The following is a 19,364-nucleotide window of genomic DNA, read 5'->3' on the forward strand; positions in this document are numbered from 1 at the left end:
CTCTGAAAATGATGCGTAAATGCTGCAGCGACACAGAAATCTGTTCAAACGTGATCTGCAAAGTCTCGTATAGCTAAATGTTGGGATTAAAGTTTGACTTCAGATGTCACTTTTGATGTTTTCCCAGTTTTAGTGGTCAAATGAACTTGACTGTTTGCCTTCAAGGGTTTATTCACACTGGACTGCACAGAGCAGATGTGCCACAGCAGATACACACCTTTTTTGGTTCTTTTTTAAAACACAGGAAAGGTTTCTCTTTACTTTGCTGACAGTTTCGTTTGCAGCTGCAAACATCTTCAGAGCGGACGCTGATGGTGGCGTCATTTCCTACTCCGTTTATCCGTGGGCAGCAGAGGACGTTGTCGCCCTCTGCTGCCCGCTCTCCCCTCTCCGATGATGCAGTCCCATGCACGATCCAATGTGTAGACCCCGTCGTCTCTGTTTATGGTCCCACATCCACGTCTCCTTATCTCTATAGCATTCTTTATCCATCTCTTATATTTCTGTTGTTCGGTGTTTATGATCCTTGTGCTGTCCCAGTCCATTATATGGTTTTCTCTTGTGCAGTGATCTGCTACGGCTGACTTCTTTATTGTGTTTTCTGTTTCTTGTGTGTCTTCGACTTGTTTCTTTCTCACACTCCTTTCTATGTTCTATTGTTCGTGTGTTGAGTTGGCGTACGGTTTCTCCTATGTATGTTTTATTGCAGTTTGCATGGGATTTCGTAAATGACTCCACATTTAAGTCCAGTTGGTATCTTGTCTTTTGGGTGTACTAGTCTGTTTCTAAATGGAGTAGGAAGTGACGCCACCATCAGCGTCAACTCTGAGGATGTTTGCAGCCACAAACGAAACTGTCAGCAAGCTAAATAGAAACCTTTTGTGTTAAAATATGCAATTGGAAGTACACAGCAAGAATGCACCAAAGATACCACACCTCCTAAAAGGAAAGTGTTGATATTGCTGTGCTTTTATCAGCAGTTGAAGCACAAGTGTGTGTTTTATGAGTGGCAGTAAATGAACGACCATTTGCAATCTGCTGTGGATTTACTCTTTAGGCTGCTTTGCAACTTGTTTTAATGTTTTTACTGCTTCTTCCTCCAAGACCAAATGTGTATGTAGTTGTTTGACTGCCTTTAGACAAATCCAGGTATGAGGACTAGAACTGTTAATTGCATTGTCACGAGTGCCTTGTATAAATACATTTTCAAATAGATTTTTGTTGTCATAAGATTTTTTTTATTTCAGTTCTGTGATTTAAAGCATTTTATTATATTATAAAACAAATAACAGCCACCATCACTCACAATCCTCAGTCATTACAGATGTCACAGGCCCCAAATCGATTTGATCAGGTCTTTTGCCCTTATTTTACAATTTGAACCAAAGAAACAGGATATGTCCACATGTGTGCAAACAGCACAGGAGTTCCTGTCACATCAGTCTTTAATGACTTCAGAATCCTGGTTCTCTGCAGCCAGTTTCAGCTGTTTCTGCCTCTCCCAGTAGCGGTATCCTCGCATCGCACACAAGTAGCCTCCGTAGGCCGTCAGCAGCATCATTGAAGCAGAAAAGGCCTTGTAGCCAATATCGGCCAGACGCTTTCCTGACACCATGATGGGCCCCTAAAAGAACCAGAACAGGAAGTCAGAGGAGGTTCTGCACCAAAGCACGTTTACTAGTCGGGGTATTGATGTAGTTGTTAAATCCTTTAGAAGATCACTTTTAGATTGCTTGCATGAGTTTCACGATAGTAAATAAATATTCCACATTTAAGTTGTTCAGCGATCATCTGAAATGGTTTTTTTCTGCTGCTGATACTGATAAGTGCTGCCAGGTTTTGAATGATTTTCAGTGATGATATCTGGACGTTTTCTGCTTATGTCCATGGTAAAATGTCACTAATATCAAGTGGATTCACAATATTTCTGAAACTGGTCAGTTTTTGACTTGAAATGGTTGAAATCTTAATTCTGTGCACAATCATCCATCCATCCATTTTTGTCTGCTTATTCAGAGTTGGGTCGCGGGGGCAGCAGCCTAAGCAGAGAGGCCCAGACAATCAACTGACCAAGTATTAAATATACAAAACAAATAAATATAAAGAAATATGAGTTGATATTAATGTTTCAAAGCATTTATTAAGCAGTTGACTTCAGGAAATTAAATGAGCATTAATACAGATGCCTGACAATATCTGCTCTACTAAAAAGCTATAACTTAAATGGTTATTTTACTGACAAGTTATTTGATCAGTTCGATATCTGGCTGACTGATTAATCAACTGACTGACTAATAATTCAATGAACCCATGAATTAACCGACCGATTAATCAACCAGCAGACAGGTTAATCAAGTTATTTGACTGGTTAATGCTTTGGTCAGTTGAACGTGTTTAATTTCCCTCTGGGATTAATAAAGTATCTTTGAATTGAATTGAATTTGAATTTTATCTGGTTGGCTCTTACCTGGTCGGTCCATTCCAGAAAACAGGAGTGATGGTGAACTCTGTTAGTGTTATACGTTTTTTTTTTTTTTTTTTTTTTTTACTAATTTTTAAGTTAGGGTCTGTCAAATAAAGTAAAATAGGAATAGATCAACATCTGATGGTAACAGCTGAAGGAGATTATGTAAAAAATCATTTAAATTATTCATTAGCTTTGCTACAGAAATGTAGCAGCTGCTATCAGCAATATAGCTATGAGTTTCGCAGATGAATATGTTTCATGTATTTTAGTCCCATAACAAGTCGAGTCTCCTACACACTGGTCAACAACACATCAATCATTGGTAATACCACCGATTATGTTTGGAACAGTCGTAAAGCAGAAGAATCGAGGATGCTATAACTTCAAAATAAACCACACACGCTGCAAAAACGTGACAGTTGTTCATAGTACGAACAAGCGAGCAACAGAAGCCACGGCGATAAAGCTCTCTTTTACGTTCTCCTACCTTTTATTATTTAGCACAATGATCACAGCAAGGTGTGTTTTCTCGCCTCAATGTCAAAGCATCAGGCTCTAGAGTAGCTCTCTGAAAACTCACCTTCAATTTAGTAAGCAGCGGAAACTGCGGAGTTTGAAATAACAGCGAGTGAAGCTGCTGCGCCACCTGTAGACACGGAGTTAAACTGCACTGCTACGTTCACTGACTTTCTACTTGTTAGCTGGGTGTATTTCTCAAAAACATAACAATAAATAAAATGAGTTATTTTTATAATCATAATAATGTATCTATTTCCACATATATACGTGAAATAGTGTAATGTAATTATTGAAAACTGGTCATGTTTTCCTCCCGGAATGATTTAGCTGGCACACACACGTGTCACGATGGCAACTTGTCCGACTTGCAGCAAATCTGTTGATGAAGTGGAAGACCCAGGCGCTGCTCCTTATGGAAACTTCATTAACTACTACACCTTCAACCCTCCGGAGAACCGGCTGAGTCTGATTCCAGCCACACTCCTGCGGGATTTAGGGCACAATGACAGTCGGGAGGAGGACACGTTGATCCTGGACGTCGGGTGTAACTCAGGGGTGGGTGAGTCTCCGACTAAAATAATCAGTTTCAAAGTAAAAAGTGCAACTTTTTTTCATCCTTATAGACAATCCTTATATTAATCATTTTTGACGTAATAATTTTTTTAACAAAGACATTATCAAAAGCTTATGAAAACCCTTGAAGGAAGAAAACCTGGACAATAATTGCTTTATAAAGATGCAAAAAGACCATGTGAAATAAACAAATGCAATATGCTCAGAATTTAAAAATATGTTGCTATTTTTAAATGAACACAACAGTATTTTTTCCTGTTTTCTGCTTTAACAGGAACTGAGCGTTGCCTTCTACAAGCATGTTGTTTCTGACCTCACCCCACCCAGGAGGAAGGTCCACCTCCTGGGATTCGACTTGGATGAAAAGCTTATTCGTCGAGCACAACAGACCAGCCCTGAGCACAGTAACATCACCTTCATGCATCTGGATATCACCCAGGACACGAAACAGCTGCAGGACTACCTCAGACAGCACTGCTGCACCCATTTTCACCTGTGTTTGTGCCTGGCGGTTACAGTGTGGGTCCACCTAAACCACGGAGACTCTGCCCTACTCCAGCTGCTTTCACACCTGGCCTCCATCAGCAAGCACCTTCTGCTGGAGGCCCAGCCCTGGAAGTGTTACCGCTCTGCAGCCCGGCGGCTGAGGAAGCTGGGCCGCTCTGACTTTGACCACTTTAAGACCCTGAAGATCCAGGGGGACGTGGCCATTCACCTCAAGGAGCACCTGGAGAAACACTGCGGCATGCAGCTCATCCAGAGCTATGGCAGCACCTCGTGGGACCGTCAGTTGCTACTTTTCAGAAGGACATAAGCCAATAAAGACTTTAATACACTGCAAGAAATCTCTGATTTTGACTTAATGTCTCCTCAGCTGGTGACCTAATGTGTCAGAATTAAGCCAGGATGATGGTGATTCTCTTCTCATTTACACTAAAACAATCCAGTTCCTGTAAAAGTCAAAAGCTTTATTTCTAACTGACATGTTTCTTGTCTTTTAGGCATCTTAAACCAACAAAGAAGAAACAAACAACTCCAATAAATACAGAAATATTTCTTGTGCTACTTTGGAAACAAATCATCTTTACATGTTTAGTTTTCATAAATGTCACCTCTGATTATCTTAAAACAAATAACTACATTTAAATAGCATCTTTGTGATTGTGATATTTTAGTCCTATTATTAAGGACTTCAAATTTGTGATTTTATGCAGCCATGTCAGTTCAGGACCTTTATGTTGACGTAGCTCGCAAAATCTGTCTGTTCCTCAGAGTCTGGACCTCGCTGCGCATGTCTCGGCTGTGGAGACGGGGTTGAAACCTGCTCTTCTTCATGACAGTAATGGCGCCTGTGCAGCAGCACAGGTGTTATGGCTCAGAGCCATTTGGGTTTTTCCCTGTGTGTGTGTGAGTGAGTGAGAGAGGAGATGCAGCACCTGGCTCCAATCTCACTAGATTGCCTCCCGGTTAGATTCTCTCAGCTGATCCTGATGACCAGCAGCATAAAAGTCAGCCAGCCCTCAGTTCAGGGAGCAGCAGGCTAGGGAGGTTCTCTCTGGTCTGTTGTCTCCTCAGCAGCTTTTGTTTTTGTTTTGTTAAGATTTATGTAACAACTTTGAGAGCTTAACTCTCTGTGTTTAACCGTTCGCCTTTTAGGGGTAAAGGACACTTTACCCCTTTGCTTGCTTTTATAAGACATCACTCAGTAAAAGGGAAATCGTGATGGTCTTTCGTGGTTTTTGTATTAATTTGGTTAATATGAGAATTTAGTTGTTACTCGTTTTGCGTTGCTGATGATGTGTCTTGTTAATCTGTGTTTTGAGTTTATATTTATGTAAATAAATGTTGGTTTGTTACTTTTACCACGAGAACATGCGTCCTCATTGTTACCCCAGGCCCCCTAGACAGCCTGGATCGTAACAACAGGTCCAGCAGTATCTGAGCTCCTTGCAATCCCTCCAGCTTGTGTCTGAATCCCTTTTCACTCTGGATTTAAATGGAAACAGTCTCATCATCAACACAGGAGCGGTCAGATCAAATCTAGAGCGGGTGCTCTGTGATGACAGCGTGGCTGTTATTGATGTTTGCCACTCGCTGGACCAACCTGCTGTCTCTAACTCACAGAGAGGAGAAATCAAGAGTGTGATGGAGGATTTACTCCTGCTTTTGGAACAACAAGAAGAGGCTGAGAAACCTCTATGTTGAGAAATCTGAGGAGTGGAACCTGTGCGCAGTGTCTGGAGTCTTACTGGGTTTCCCCGTCACTTACTGGTTCGATCAGACCGAGAGCTTTGAAAATTGTCTGTCCATGACTCCTCTGATGGTGATAACGGCTTCAGCGTCATGGCAGGCAGATGGCCCCCATCACAGATGTTGCCTGTATTCCTTCACCCTCCCAGCTGCTCTGCAGGAAGAGACACGGCCCAAGCTGGAGGACTGGGAGCTTCGTCTGCAAGAAAGATTTAAACAGCAGCGCATCTTGAAGGATCTGAGGATTAGTCAAGCCACGGTCTCTCTGCCATCAGTCTGTTTGTGATGCTGGTAAAAGTCTGTTTTAAGATAAAATTGGTATTCTTTTAATCTAAAACTAGGTGCAATAACATTGAATTGGGTCCTTTTCTTCATTTTGTACCATTTAAGTGTTATTTATCTGATGGGAAATTTCACACGCCACATTCTTTTGACAAGTACACATAAATAATGTGAGCATAAACGGTCATTAAATGATAACACAATCCAGTAATGCCTCTGTGAATACGTTGGCTCTAAAGATATAATAATTAGCAACAGTTGCTTGGCCCTCTGAAACTAAATTTGGCTCATTATAAAAAGTTTGGGCCATAAAAACCTGAAAACATTTATTCTTGATAGCATTGACGGATTAATGATTCAATTCCTGTTTCACTTTTTAAAAAAATCTAGATTTATCAGATATTTGAGTCGCGAAGCAAAGTAATTAAATGTAGCAACTCAAATTTGATTAAATATCTTAAACATGCCTTTGATCCTAATGTAGTGCACAATTTTTGGAGGGCAACAACGAAACAACCCAGATGCATTTTGGTCCAGATGAGTCGTACTTTGTGTTTTTATTGTGTCTGTAGCTTGTAAATGAAGATTAATGATCCGTTTATCAGGAAACAGGAAATTATGGGTTTGGCTAACAAATGCTCATCAATAATATTGATTCCTGTAAAACAGGTCCTGTTAACTTGTGCATCTTTAAGAATTCAAGTCCTTTTTCACCAGCAGTAAGAAAATTATTTAATACAAATTTCTGAACTTGCACATGAAGGTGCGTAATCTTGAGAAGATTTTGCACAAACTTCATCTTTGAGTGGCAGATTTCATAAGAAAATGCTCACCAGATGTCTCAATGAACGTGTTTCTTAAATAAATTATGAAGACAACCAGAAAGCTTCTCAAAGGCAAACTAAGTTAACATGAGAATCCTAATCTCAGCTACAGTTAGACAGGTCCTATTTTTGCAAGGAACAAATATCCTCACTACAGTAGTTTCTGTTTCCATTTTATATAATAAATGCTATTTTATTAAATTATAGGAACAAAGGCAGTTAAATAAAGAACTTAGCATATAAACTTTTTGTAAATGTAATTTTCAGACTCTTTTACAGGCTGTTAGGGCCCTGTATGACCGGTGTCAGCATTGCCGGCTGTAAGTTAGGCTTGTTTCCACTGAGAGTCGGACTCCGCCAAGGCTGCCTTTTGTCTGTTCAAAACTTTTATGGACAGGATTTCTAGACACAGCCAATGTGCTGAGCGGATCCATTTTGGTGGCCTAAGGATTGACTCTTGGCTTAATGCAGGTGAAGTGATCCTGTTGGCTTCATCAGACAAACGATTGATAGGTGGATTGGTGCTGTGTCTGCAGTACTGTGGGCGTTGTACCGGTCTGTTGTGGTGAAGAGAGAGCTGAGCTGAAAGGCAAAGCTCTCGATTTACAGATCGATTTACGTTCCCACCCTCACCTACGGTCACAAGCTTTGGTAGTGACTGAATGAATGAGATCACAGATACAAGCTGCCAAAATTAGTTTTCTCCACAGGATGGGTGGGCTCTCCCTTAGAGATAGGGTGAGAAGCTCGATCATCCAGGAGGGGGTTGTAGTACTCGCTGCTCCTCCACATTGAGGAGCCAGCTGAGGTGGCATCTAGTTAGGATGCCTCCTGGACGCCTCCCTGGTGAGGTTTTCCAGGCACATCCAACCTGAAGGAGACCTAAAGGAAGACCCAGGACACGTTGAAGGGACTATGTCTCTCAGCTGGTCTGGAACGCCTTGGGATTCCCCTGGAGGAGCTCCAAGTGGCTGGAGAGAGGCAAGTCTGGGCCTCTGTTTAGGTTGGGTCATACCCACTGAGTCACATTTTTAAGTGACTCAAGGTGGTACAACTTCTTAAAATGACATGAACGTTACCAACCTACACACATCCTTTCATTTTTTTACTATCAAAGTTATTGACATGGGAAAATTATCTCGATACGTCAGAAATTATGAGAACAATACATTTTCGATTTATTGCCCAGCCCTAGGTAGTAGGCATTTTGTGTGTGCATGAGACTTATACCGGTCTGTCCCGTGCTTCTTATTTTGACCTGCATGCATGTGGCTCAAGTGGTTTGTACTGTTGCCTTGCAGAAAGGTAACGTTTGAGTCTTCCTCGTGCATGCTTAGGTTCTGAGTACCCTGGTTCCTCCTAAAGATCAGAAACATGCACATGTGCGCATATATAATAGTCTGCTTTTTATACATCTTTTCACAGGAAAGTTACAGGAAAGTGAGAGCCATAAATCATAGTGTTCCTTTCCTTAAATGTAAACTTCAATGCAAGAAATAATCCACAACTACAGAAAGGTATTTTTGTATATTTATGTTTTACTGTTGCCCAGTCCAGCCCTAAAAAGTAACAAAAAAATGCATAAAACACAAAGGCATTTATTTCTTCATTGCAAGAACACTGAACAACCAGGACATAAAATAATATTTTTACCACATTTGGAGGGAAAAAAAAGACAGGAATTTTTTTAATGGAATAAAATATTAAATGAAATAATAAAAAAATCACAACATAAATAGTTGTTTTCTGGACCATCATTATTCCCTTTCTTGTAGTTAAACTGAATTACAAGGAAAACTTTTTAAGAACTACTTTAAAGGTAGTTCAACAGGCGATGCAGGAAGCCACAACATTAGAACACAAAAGAAAATTCACAGAACAAAAAGCATTAAAGCTGAAGGCAATTAAAGGATTTTTAAATATATACATAATTTTTGTAACAGGGGAACTATAGTCAAACTTTAAAACAGCACTTTTTAAATGACGCTAAAACCAATCTAAGGAAAACATTTTAACCAGTAGAAATACAATTAGGAAACTTAAAGTGCTCTGTAATAAAAAGCACACTCCTGTTTCATTTAAAGCAACCCGGCTATAAAGGCACAGCTGTTTCTTGCATTTTGAAACGTTTCCTTCTGAGGTTTAACTGAACGTTTGGCAGACTGAGAAAAAAAATCTCAGGTAAAGCTACCAGTGTAGTTTGAGATCATTTAGATGTGCTTCACATGTAAACAGGGTAATTCTTACAACCAAAGGGCAAGAAAAAAATTCTAATAAAAACTATTTTGTATATAAATACAAAATGTGCAAAAGTATTCGAGATTGCCCTTTTCCCTTTTGATGGACTGTTGATGCAGGAATCTTATCAGCCGAGTGGTAAGGTTGTGATCGTACATGACTTACACGGTGCTTCACACGTCTAACAACACAAAGCTTGGCTTACGCAAGTAAAGAAATGAAAGGTTTACAGCACTCCTGCTGTATGGCAGTTTTCCATTTTCTGTCACTGAGCCCGACAGTGGTTGGCTGGTGAACAATGAAGGCAAACAGGAAGATGACGCATATGGAGAGTACTGACGAGTTACAACACACTTCTCTAAAACCAGACAGTGGTTTCATGTTTCATTTACTTAAGATGACTGAAACAGAACCACGAGGAAACTGAAGACCTTTTTCAACTGCATATACATGCAACACCAGCCAAATGGAATCAACGTTTTCACTTGGTGACTTTCAAACATGACATAAGGTCACTTGTTCTTATCAAACTCCCAAGTTTAAAAGCTAATAAAATAAAATAAAAAGATGCTGCAGATGCTCTTCTCACAGATAAAAGCAAGTTTTCGAGTTCTGCCAGGTTCAAAACTGCTGAAGCATGTTTGTAACTGGAGGTGTGTTTTTTAACTATCCTGTTTTGGGTGGTGCAACAAAATCCGGGTTGTATGCAGGCTGAGACAGGTAGTCCATCTGAGCAGGTGGAACATTTGGGTGAGGCTGGACAGGAGGCTGCAGAGGGTAAGCTGGCTGTCCAGGACCGTAGGCAGCCTGGCTGTAAGGCATCGGCTGGGGCGGGTAGGAGGGACCGGCTGGAAATAGAATGGAAAACAGCATGAGAGACTAAAAATTATCTGAGCATAACTGCAGCTGTCTGTCGGGCAGAGCATGAGTACATCTTTGTTTATTTTTTCCTCTCTCTTTAAAAAGCTGAAAATTTATGTTAGCATGGGTAATCCACCCCACCTTCTGTTAATCAAAAACACCAAAACACACATTGTAGCAGGGCTCACTGCTTCTGAAGATGTGTTTTTTGGCAGGGTTCAGTTTGTAATTCAACAGAAGGTTGAATTAAATCAGTATGTGTGTGTGTGTGTATCATGTTTTCTGTTGGTGTTCGTCACTGAGCACTCACTGGCTTCCTGATATGTTGGTGGTGGTGGGAACTGCTGTCCCTGATGGGGAAATGTAGGCATGCCCTGAGTGCCGTAGCTGGGCTGCACTGGCATGGGCTGGTAGGGATGATGCTGGGTCGCCTGGTAAGGCTGAGGGGGGCTGGCCACTGCGGTTGGCTGCTGTGGGTACTGCTGAGGAATGCTGGTAACCACCGTGGTGTGGGTGGTAGCTACCACAGCTGGAAGCAAAAAACACATGCAAAGTTTAGGAATATGATATTTGTAATTCCATGCTGTAGTTCTTTTTTAAAACACAGAACAGTTTTGTTACCGGTTTTCCCGCTACGTTTCGTTTGCGGCTGCAAACTTCCTCCTGGTAGGAGGAAGGAGAAAGTTTGAAGCCGCAAACGAAACGTAGCGGGAAAACAGGTTAAAAAAACTGTTCTGTTTTAAAAAAGAACTACAGCATGGAATTAGAATACGACACAGCAAGAACACACCTAAGATGTTCAATATGATATTTAGTTTAAGGTTTCAGGATCAGGTTGTGTGAGAGAAACTAAGTAAACAAACAAAAGTTTTAAGGAATGACCTAGCTCACAGTAATCCAAACTACTACCAACAAGGCAAATCTGTCATAAACCACCACAAACTCAGAGAAGGTGACTAAACGTTAGACTGATGTGTCCGTTTAAATGTTACAGAAGTTTCATTTGGTGTGTGGTAACAGCAAAGTGTTACACCAGAACAAAAGCAAGGTCATATGATCGTTCCACACAGATGCAATATTTTACTCATACCAACATTTCTGCTTTTGTCTAAAGGTAAAAATTGAAAACCACACTTTGAAAACAGCCGAAAGTCACACCAGTTCAACACTGAGCTGAAAGGATGACCTTTTATAAGCTTCTAGACACAATAAGGCCCTGATGTTGTTCATTTCCTATAACGTTCAGAAACCATTTGTTTGCATCCTTCTAGTTTAATTTTAGTTTTGATATCCATTTACGTTACCCTTTTCACCTGCCAAAACCTAAAGATGGTGGAAACTGAGAAAATAAATGTTTTTAAATTTTAAATGATGAGTTTACATAAAACATCTTTATAAACTATTTTGTCTAACAAAAGTTTCTGCTTGGAAACGATACGCCCTTTGTGAGTCCTCAACTTCCCTGAAGAAACCAGCTGTGACTAGACAAGTTGTGCTGGAAATAAAAAAAAGTGTGTTCTTTATTCCAAACATAGCGGGCGTCATCACAACCACTTCCTGTATGCAGCGTGGAACATCCTTGAGTTTTTCCTCCCTGTGGTTGTTGTGGAAACTGTGAGTCATGCCGAACATTCCTGATTCAGATCCCCGGCTCTTGGAGAAGCCTCAACGTGTGATTTAATCTGTTTCGGCCTTTTTGCCAAAATGTTTTTATCTGCTGGCAGAATTTAAGCAAACTGGCAAAAGGACTGAAGTTACAAGGAAGAGCAAACTAGTTTGAGTGAAAACACACACACACACACACACACACTTGAGCATTTTCCACAAATAGACAAGAATTGATCGTTTACTTTTATATTTTGTATCATCTTAGTACAAACAGTTTCCCTCACAGGCTCAGTGGTAAACACAATGATGGGTGGATCTTTACGGTTGTATGAGTATGAACATATGTCTTCCAGGTCTCACACTGATAACAGAGCAGGCATGCGCTTCAATCACACTAACAAAACAACAGGCGAATAACTCAAGAGCATCGTTTGTAAGCAAATATCTATTTTCACCTCTTTGAAACCATTAACTTATTTTATTCCTTTATTTCTCTCTTTTTTAGTGTCTTCCATGTTGAATTGTTTCATAAAGAGTTGAAAGACACTCCAGGAATCTGAAGAACTTGAGTGCATAAAGAGAAAGGGAGAAATAAACTAAACTCCCCAGGCTTTGATCTGATAAACTGTAATAACTAAGATAAACTTGACTAGACTAACCCGTCTGATTACTGTATTGTAATGGATCATTCATATTGGGTGTATTTATTATCACTGATTCATCACAAGAGTTGTGAAATAAATTCTTGTTTTTAAGTCATGAATATGAATTGATGATTGTTTGAACATTTACGGTGACAGCATGGCTGACTAAGGGTGCCGCTATCGTGCACAGCAGCGTCAGCAGAAGCCTGACTAATCTACTAGGTCTGCACGACATAGGGGAAAAAAAAGCACATTGATTTTAAAACATGCACATTGATCGATAGCAATAATTACTGATAACTACACCATAATATAGACAATATATTTTATGTGCAGCCTGGCCATTTGTGGTATTACTTTATGATAAACAGGTTGGGTGGGTTATTGATTCTATGCAAACTTTTCAATCAGCCATCGTTTGATTTTTGTCCGACTTGTAAAAATCTAAATCCTGCCGTGCTGGTGAACTACTGCAACCTTTTTTTTTTTTCAGGACAATTTCCTCCGCCTCTCCTTACTGCGACGTCTTGTTTACGTCACCTGCTCTGTTTTGGTTTGAGAAGGGAGGGCTTGGTGGCAGAGCGTGCCTGGGTCTGTGTTTTTGATTGGTTGGGAATAATGACTAGTATTAAGCTACCTAATAGGCTATAATGGGAAAAGGAAAGAACTTTTTATTGATCCATTTTCTTTTCTATTGCACCACACATCTATTGATATATATTTATTGTTATTGAATTACTGTCCGGCCCTATAATCGACTATTCTTAGCAGCATTGACCAAAGGTTTAGGTTAAAGTCTACATCTGTAAATCTACAGCTGAGGGTCTCCAACCCTGGTCCTCCAGAGCTAATTGTTTAGAAATGTTCTCTGCTCCCAACACACCTGATTTTAATCAGTAGGTAATGAACAGGCTGCTGTTGATATCGATGACCTGCTGAGCAGGTAATTCAACCACTGAATCAGGTTTGTTGCTGCAGGGAAAACTGAAACAGGGCAGGGCTGTGCTCAGGCCTGTGGGCCTTTTAGAGACAAACAACAAACACATATTTACATATGTAAATAGTGACACCTTACTTTGACTCAAATAAATATTAAGATACTCAGGCCAACAGAACAACTACAGTGGTTTTGAAATTGTGATTTTTCAACCCATCATGAGGCAAATCAGATGTTGTTTTTAATCACATATCTATATTTTTGTTACTGTCGAGTTATCTGTAAAAACAAATAAACATTTTTCTACCTGTCTGAAACATTCAGTTCCCCATTTGGGATGATTTTCTTTAAAACTGCTAATTACACACTGGTGTTTTATAGTAGCCGAAGACAACAACAACAAGGATATGCAGTGAAACGTATTAATGAGGGAAACATTTTGAAAGCTAACTACAAATCAGGTTTGTTTTTACCCACCAACGCCATAAATCACAGCTCTGAAAAGGAGCAAGTGGAAAACCTGAATGAGGGTAAAATCCTAGCAGAGAAACAAATGCAGCAGCAGCATCAAAGCTTGGCAGAAACCATAATTTATCTGTGATGACTCGATGCTGTGTCATCAGCCTGTGGAAAACACTGAACACTAAAATGCATCAGTTTGTATAAAACTTTACACACCACTGATTGTTAAAAGTTTGGTCACATCTTCACACCTGTGTTATTAGCATGACTAGACCATGAAGTAATGAAAGTCATTTGGTGGTAAGGAGTCCCAAAGTGAAGAAGAAGAAAAGAAAATATCATTTCTATAGCACCTCTCAAGATAAAAATCACGAGGCGCTTCACAAAAACAAAAAATGTAAAAAATATAAAAAAAGAATTTGGAAAATGGTTACAAATATATTTAAAATGAGCAAAAAATAGACAATTGTGATTAAAAAATGTTAAGAAAGAGAGAGAGAGACTAGGAAAGAGGGAAATCAGTGGATCCTGAGGAAGGTGGAATAGGTTGGGAGAGCAGAATAAAGACAGAGTGCCTGATATTCCATTACAAAAGTGCACAGTGAAAACCTCCAACACACTGGAAACCAAGAGCCTCATCCTCTTATTCTGAATCTCATAAAAGCCAGTTTGTCTGCAAAAGCTGAGGAGCTTGTTAAAAGTTTTTTGGTCACTAAAGAAGAGAAAAATGAAGAACCATAACATTTTTGGGATACATTTAATTAGTTGTTTTGTTTTGCATGTTTAAGAGGCAGTTCACTAAAACCGTTACTAGAAAAACAATCAAAAGCTGAAAACTACTTACGTCGTGGCTTGCGGCATAAACTGTACAGGCAGCAGCAAGGACAAACACAGCAGCAGACTAAGATGAGGATTGCCAGGAAGCCGATAACACTACTGATGACCACGGGGACCAAAGATGTGTTGGGGAAGGATTTACCATTATTGTAACTGAAAAAGAACATTTTAAAAATGAGCTAAAACAGTGATATTGTTCTGTGATTTATTACAAAACCCTTAGTTTGTTCATTCAATTCAACTTCATTCAACTTTGCTTAAAGAGCAAGTCACTTCAAATCACCATTTTTTTTGCTGATAAACTATATAAATGAGTGTCCAATTGTGCTGTAGACAAATGTAGTCAATAATTCGGCACTTTAGTGCATATTAGTTAAAATTTAAATATTCTGCCTAAAACTGTCAGCGATGCACAGTCGTCAGGCAAAAACTCAGCACTGCATTTGAATTTAAATCTGCCATCGCTATTGACTAAGAGGTACACTATGATGTTAGATGGTACAATATGATGTCACAATGTCGTGAGTGTGTGTATTTGTTAGAGGCTCCACCCTCTCGGTCTGCTAGGCAACAGCATTTGTTGCATTTTTCAAACAGGAAGTGGGAGTTGAGTAAGAATCTGGTAGGGGGTGACTTGCTCTTTAAAGAGCAAGTCCACCCCCAAATCAACTTTTTTTTTTGCTGATAAACTATATAAGTGTGTGCCTAATTGTGCTGCAGACATGTGTGGTCAATAATTTGGTACTTCAGTGCATCTTAGCTAAAATTTAAATATTCTGCCTAAAACTGTCAGTGCTGCGCCGTCGTCAGGTAAAAACTCTGCAACGTATTTGAATTTAAATCTGCCACCGCTATTGGCTAAGAGGTATGCTATGATGTAAACTGGTCATTATGATGTCACAATGCCGTTGTGAGCATGTGTGTGTGTGTGTGTATTTGTTAGCGGCTCCGCCCTCTCGGTCTGCTAGGCCAGTGGTTTCTAACCTGGGGGCGCCAAAGTCTCTCAGTGGGTCGCCAGGACCTCTCCACTTTAAGGGGTTAAAACTTCATTTATTACTTGTTTATAGCCTACATTTTGCTCACATTTTTTTCATGAGTGAAAAGTTTACTGATATTAAGACAGGAAATAATTAGTACAGAAAAAGTAACACACTTTTAAGAACATTTTGCTCAGCTCACTGTTTTATTTTCAAGTGTCAAAAGTTCATTAAAGATAGGACTGGTTGATTAATCACAGCCTTTACAGTAAATAATCTAGTATAAACAGTAATATACACATTTCAGCACATTTTGCTCAGTGTATTTTTTATGTGTCAAATGTTTATTGAAAGGAATGATTGATTTATCAGTGTTTACAAGAAACTATGTGTTCAGAAAAGTAATACAAACTGTCAAGCACATTATGCTCTGTTTGGTTTTGTTAATGACTTTGTTCTGTACTGGAGCCTACTATTACTGTTATCTATTGAATCAAAGCATATTAAAATGTGCTTGAACAATTTTATCATTTATTAATACTGTTTGTACTGGAAGAGAGAATAGGAGGGGGTCGTCAAAAATTTTATTGGTAAAAAAGGGGTCCCTTGGGAAAAAGGTTGGGAACCACTGTGCTAGGCAACAGCATTTGTTGCATTTTTCAAACATGAAGAGGGAGTGAAGTAAGTTTCTTGTAGGGGGTGACTTGCTCTTTAAGTGGTCATGCAAAAAAGCAACTTTGCATTTATCAATTGAAAAAACATTTTCTCTACGTCTAATCTCTACTGCACTAATGGACAAAGTGAAACTGAGACAGAAAACCCACAAGCATACAAGTATAAATTATAAAATGAACTTGAAAAAAATTATACACCGAACACTTTTACTGCAAATAATCACAAAAAAAGGGAATAAATACCATTTGTCTTGAGCATCGTCGCTTAATCGTCGGAAATTACTAGAACAGCATTCTCTGTTTGAGCAAGAACCACAGCAAAACTGAAGATAGGAGCACGTCTGATATGCATGGTAGATGTTGTATGAATCGGTGTAGGCTTTACAGTCATCGTCGCCCCACGCTGTAAAAGAGTAAACAATATTACGACTTAAAGCAGAGTACAGTGAGGATTTTGCCATAAAAATATTACATCTGATTACAAGTTCAGACTAAACTAAAGATGTGGAACACTGAAAACCCATTTTGTAATGATTATTTTTGATTATAATCATCAGTCACGCTGAGTGTTTCATGCAGGTAGAACATGAAAATAGTCTCCTACACCCATCTCTTGCATTAGTTTTTCATTTTGGACTCGCAATGCCATTATGTGTCGGTGCAAGGGCTCTCCAACAGGCATGCAGAGGGCGATGGAGACCACAAGCTTGTGATTGGTCAGGACACCGCTTCCTTTAAATTTATCAACAGCACCGCCATTACACCTCCAAAAAATAAAGACATTTAGCAGCAGACACAGAACAAACTGAAGGACGCCTCACAGAAAAAGTTATAAAATATGAACGTTTATTCACCCGTGACTAAAGGAGTACAAAGTTACGCAACAAGAGTTTTATTAGTAGACAGAAATGATGAGAAACGAGGGGTTTAGAGGTGCTGATCGCATGAAGAGGTGACGGAGAATGAGGGATAATTTAAATTTAAACACAATCGTAAATACACTATCGTGGACCAAATATGTGACTGTAATGGTTGCAGGATACCCCAAAAAAGTGCTACGCCTTCTGTTGTCGTGGTAGGGAATTACTTTGCAACACTACCCAGGTGACGGAGAAGTCCCAAGTTAAAATGTCTTTGTCAAAGCGCGTGTGTGGCTCCACACTCGAGCTGATGGAGGAGTATAAATCAGCTTTTAAAGGTGTACTTCATTGTTCACATCTCTAGTTCCCTTTGACAAAACACACCGGATTTCTACTTTAACGGTGAAGCATCTCATGATCACAGGAAGGTGTGAAGCAATCAGAATTGCATTTCCTTGGCACCTTCTTCCTGTAATAGATGACATACGCTCTAGTTTCAACTGTCATACTAGTCAAAGCGATAAATTGGTCTATCTCGTTAAGTTAAATGGAGTTGTGGTGTGCTAAATGTGTGACTATGTAGGTACCATCTTAAACTGGGAAAAAAAATAAAACATGGAAGATCTGAAGTACAAAACACATTATAAGAGTTTAAAGATCCAACTTTATACACTGATATTGTTTCCAACTGAAAGAAAATTTTAATACACCCCAACAAATGTATTATTTGATCTCTATTATTTTTAAAACATTACAGATACAGGAAATGACGTATTCTTGTTTGTCAGGCCCTTCTGTTAAATCACAAACTAGAAAACACACCCAATCTTTTAAATAATTGCTCCCAAATGAAAAACTTTTGCTCTTATTGTTGTAATTTATACCATTTTAACACTATAGTGAGTTTAGGTGTGCAGTCCCAAAACATTAAAGCCATTTTCTCCCATGTTACTAAAAAAACATTTATTTCCCTTCGAGTAAATAAAATGTGGAAGCAAAGTCATGATAACAATTAATTTTAATACGTGTTCCTCTTAATAATTAAGCAACCCTGTGTATAGTCGTAGAACCAGGTGATGATATTTAACAGGCTAGCTGTGATAAACCGACGTTAATAATTCCACGTTAACTCGCGTTTTCTTCCGCTGTTAATCGAGCTTTCGGTCTCGTTTGTTGTCGCCCTTAATGTGTTCGGAGGAAGTCGCGTGCTTTAGCCTCGAGAGCTAACCAACATTAAATACACACACAAAAGCCGTTAATTAAAAGCCCCGAAAAGACCACGCTTACCGAATACACAAGTGGCGAAAGTCGCACAGAGAACTACTAACACTACATAAGGTAGTCCTCGCGCCATGGCTGCTATCAGAACCTCGGAGTGGAGGAAACCGAAAGTTTGACAAACCGGAGCCTCCTTGCTGGAGGACGTTACGTGCGCCGCGACGACAGCCGAAGCTCCGCCCACATTCAGAGTTTACTTAAGGTGGAACTGACATCCTATTTATGGGGATGAAACCATATCAGGTGGATTCTCTCATTGCCAGGTACCCTTTGGACGGACAGTGGTCTAATCCACGAGAGAACAGGAACAGAAAAGATAAACACAGTAGGGTTGGGTCCTCATCTGTATGGACGACCAATAAAAAAACAAAACAAAGATATGGCAGCAATGACTGAAACACAAATATTGGTAATGGAGAGTGACGACAACAGCAGTGTGAGGAAATGTGGTCAGCATAACTAAAGGGATGAGCCAGAATAACCCAAACTCCCCTGAACCCAAAACCTCTGTCTGACACCCAAAAGGAAAAATATATATAAAACAGAGCTTCCAGAGCTTCTTAATTAAGGTGCAAAATGTTACATTTAATTCTATATCTGACAGGAAACCAATGATGATGCTAACTAACATTTGAGGAAAAACTGTGCAATCTCTCCTCCTTAACTCTCAGCAGAATTTTGGATCGTGTAGGCTAATAAAGTTTATTCCAAAGACAAAAATAAAAATATGTAGATAAAGCTAAATCTAAAAAAAAATGTAATATCCCCAAAATCAATCATAAACTGTTGAAAAATGCACCAAAAAGCAAACAAAAACAAAGGTTTGCAAAGATTGCAAATATAAGAGATGGCAACCTTGGACGGAATTTATTTTTTAGCCAAATTTGAACTGCAAGTCTGAATAAACATTTCTTGTAAAACTGAAAATCCCCAGTTCATGTTAGAAATAATGAGAAAAGTCACATGAAACTGAATTTCTTGTGACAGACTGTGACAATTTTGTTTGGTAATCAGTTAGTTTATCTGTGAGAAACCACAATGCTTCACTGGTGGTGTACTGTAGTTTGAATCAG

The 19,364-nt window shown here is 39.4% G+C and overlaps 3 protein-coding genes and 1 pseudogene across 5 annotated transcripts; 2 read left to right on the forward strand and 2 right to left on the reverse strand.

Moving 5' to 3' along the window:
• Positions 1–1,213: 1,213 nt before the first annotated feature.
• On the reverse strand, positions 1,214–3,115 carry LOC107385304 (cytochrome c oxidase assembly protein COX14 homolog). 2 transcript variants are annotated; one of them, XM_015959107.3, is made up of 2 exons: positions 3,048–3,115; positions 1,214–1,624 (listed from the first exon to the last, which is right to left on the reverse strand). In XM_015959107.3, the coding sequence occupies exon 2, from the start codon at positions 1,613–1,615 to the stop codon at positions 1,439–1,441; it is 177 nt and encodes a 58-aa protein (XP_015814593.1). In that variant the 5' UTR covers positions 1,616–1,624; positions 3,048–3,115; the 3' UTR covers positions 1,214–1,438. The 2 variants fall into 2 exon arrangements, with proteins under 2 accessions (XP_015814593.1, XP_054592201.2); XM_054736226.2 differs by having other exon boundaries at positions 2,955–3,076.
• A 195-nt stretch (positions 3,116–3,310) lies between these two features.
• Positions 3,311–4,699, forward strand: LOC107385303 (pre-miRNA 5'-monophosphate methyltransferase). Of its 2 annotated transcripts, XR_011520124.1 has the most exons (3): positions 3,311–3,541; positions 3,834–4,471; positions 4,561–4,699. XR_011520124.1 is itself a non-coding variant. In XM_070549375.1 (2 exons), the coding sequence occupies exons 1-2, from the start codon at positions 3,335–3,337 to the stop codon at positions 4,371–4,373; spliced, it is 747 nt and encodes a 248-aa protein (XP_070405476.1). In that variant the 5' UTR covers positions 3,311–3,334; the 3' UTR covers positions 4,374–4,533. The 2 variants fall into 2 exon arrangements, 1 of the variants encoding a protein (XP_070405476.1); XM_070549375.1 differs by lacking the exon at positions 4,561–4,699 and having other exon boundaries at positions 3,834–4,533.
• Positions 4,422–6,166, forward strand: LOC107385909 (UPF0739 protein C1orf74 homolog; annotated as a pseudogene).
• Positions 6,167–9,038: 2,872 nt separating this feature from the next.
• Positions 9,039–18,557, reverse strand: LOC107385302 (protein shisa-5). The gene is made up of 5 exons (XM_015959105.3): positions 18,301–18,557; positions 16,397–16,556; positions 14,510–14,655; positions 10,325–10,543; positions 9,039–10,001 (listed from the first exon to the last, which is right to left on the reverse strand). Exons 1-5 carry the CDS (start codon positions 18,365–18,367, stop codon positions 9,820–9,822), a joined length of 774 nt encoding a protein of 257 aa, XP_015814591.1. The 5' UTR covers positions 18,368–18,557; the 3' UTR covers positions 9,039–9,819.
• Positions 18,558–19,364: the final 807 nt, after the last annotated feature.

Source organism: Nothobranchius furzeri, chromosome 3 (genome assembly GCF_043380555.1).
Source record: "Nothobranchius furzeri strain GRZ-AD chromosome 3, NfurGRZ-RIMD1, whole genome shotgun sequence".
In the NCBI taxonomy this organism is placed as follows: Eukaryota; Metazoa; Chordata; class Actinopteri; order Cyprinodontiformes; family Nothobranchiidae; genus Nothobranchius; species Nothobranchius furzeri.

Coding starts and splice junctions, on each gene's coding strand:
- LOC107385304 (XM_015959107.3), bottom strand. CDS start 1,615: ATGGTGTCAGGAAAGCGTCTGGCCGATATTGGCTACAAGGCCTTTTCT.
- LOC107385303 (XM_070549375.1), top strand. CDS start 3,335: ATGGCAACTTGTCCGACTTGCAGCAAATCTGTTGATGAAGTGGAAGAC. Junction 3,542..3,833: donor ACGTCGGGTGTAACTCAGGG/GTGGGTGAGTCT, acceptor CTGCTTTAACAG/GAACTGAGCGTTGCCTTCTA.
- LOC107385302 (XM_015959105.3), bottom strand. CDS start 18,367: ATGGCGCGAGGACTACCTTATGTAGTGTTAGTAGTTCTCTGTGCGACT. Junction 16,557..18,300: donor TTTCGCCACTTGTGTATTCG/GTAAGCGTGGTC, acceptor ACTCTTTTACAG/CGTGGGGCGACGATGACTGT. Junction 14,656..16,396: donor GACGATGCTCAAGACAAATG/GTATTTATTCCC, acceptor GTTCTTTTTCAG/TTACAATAATGGTAAATCCT.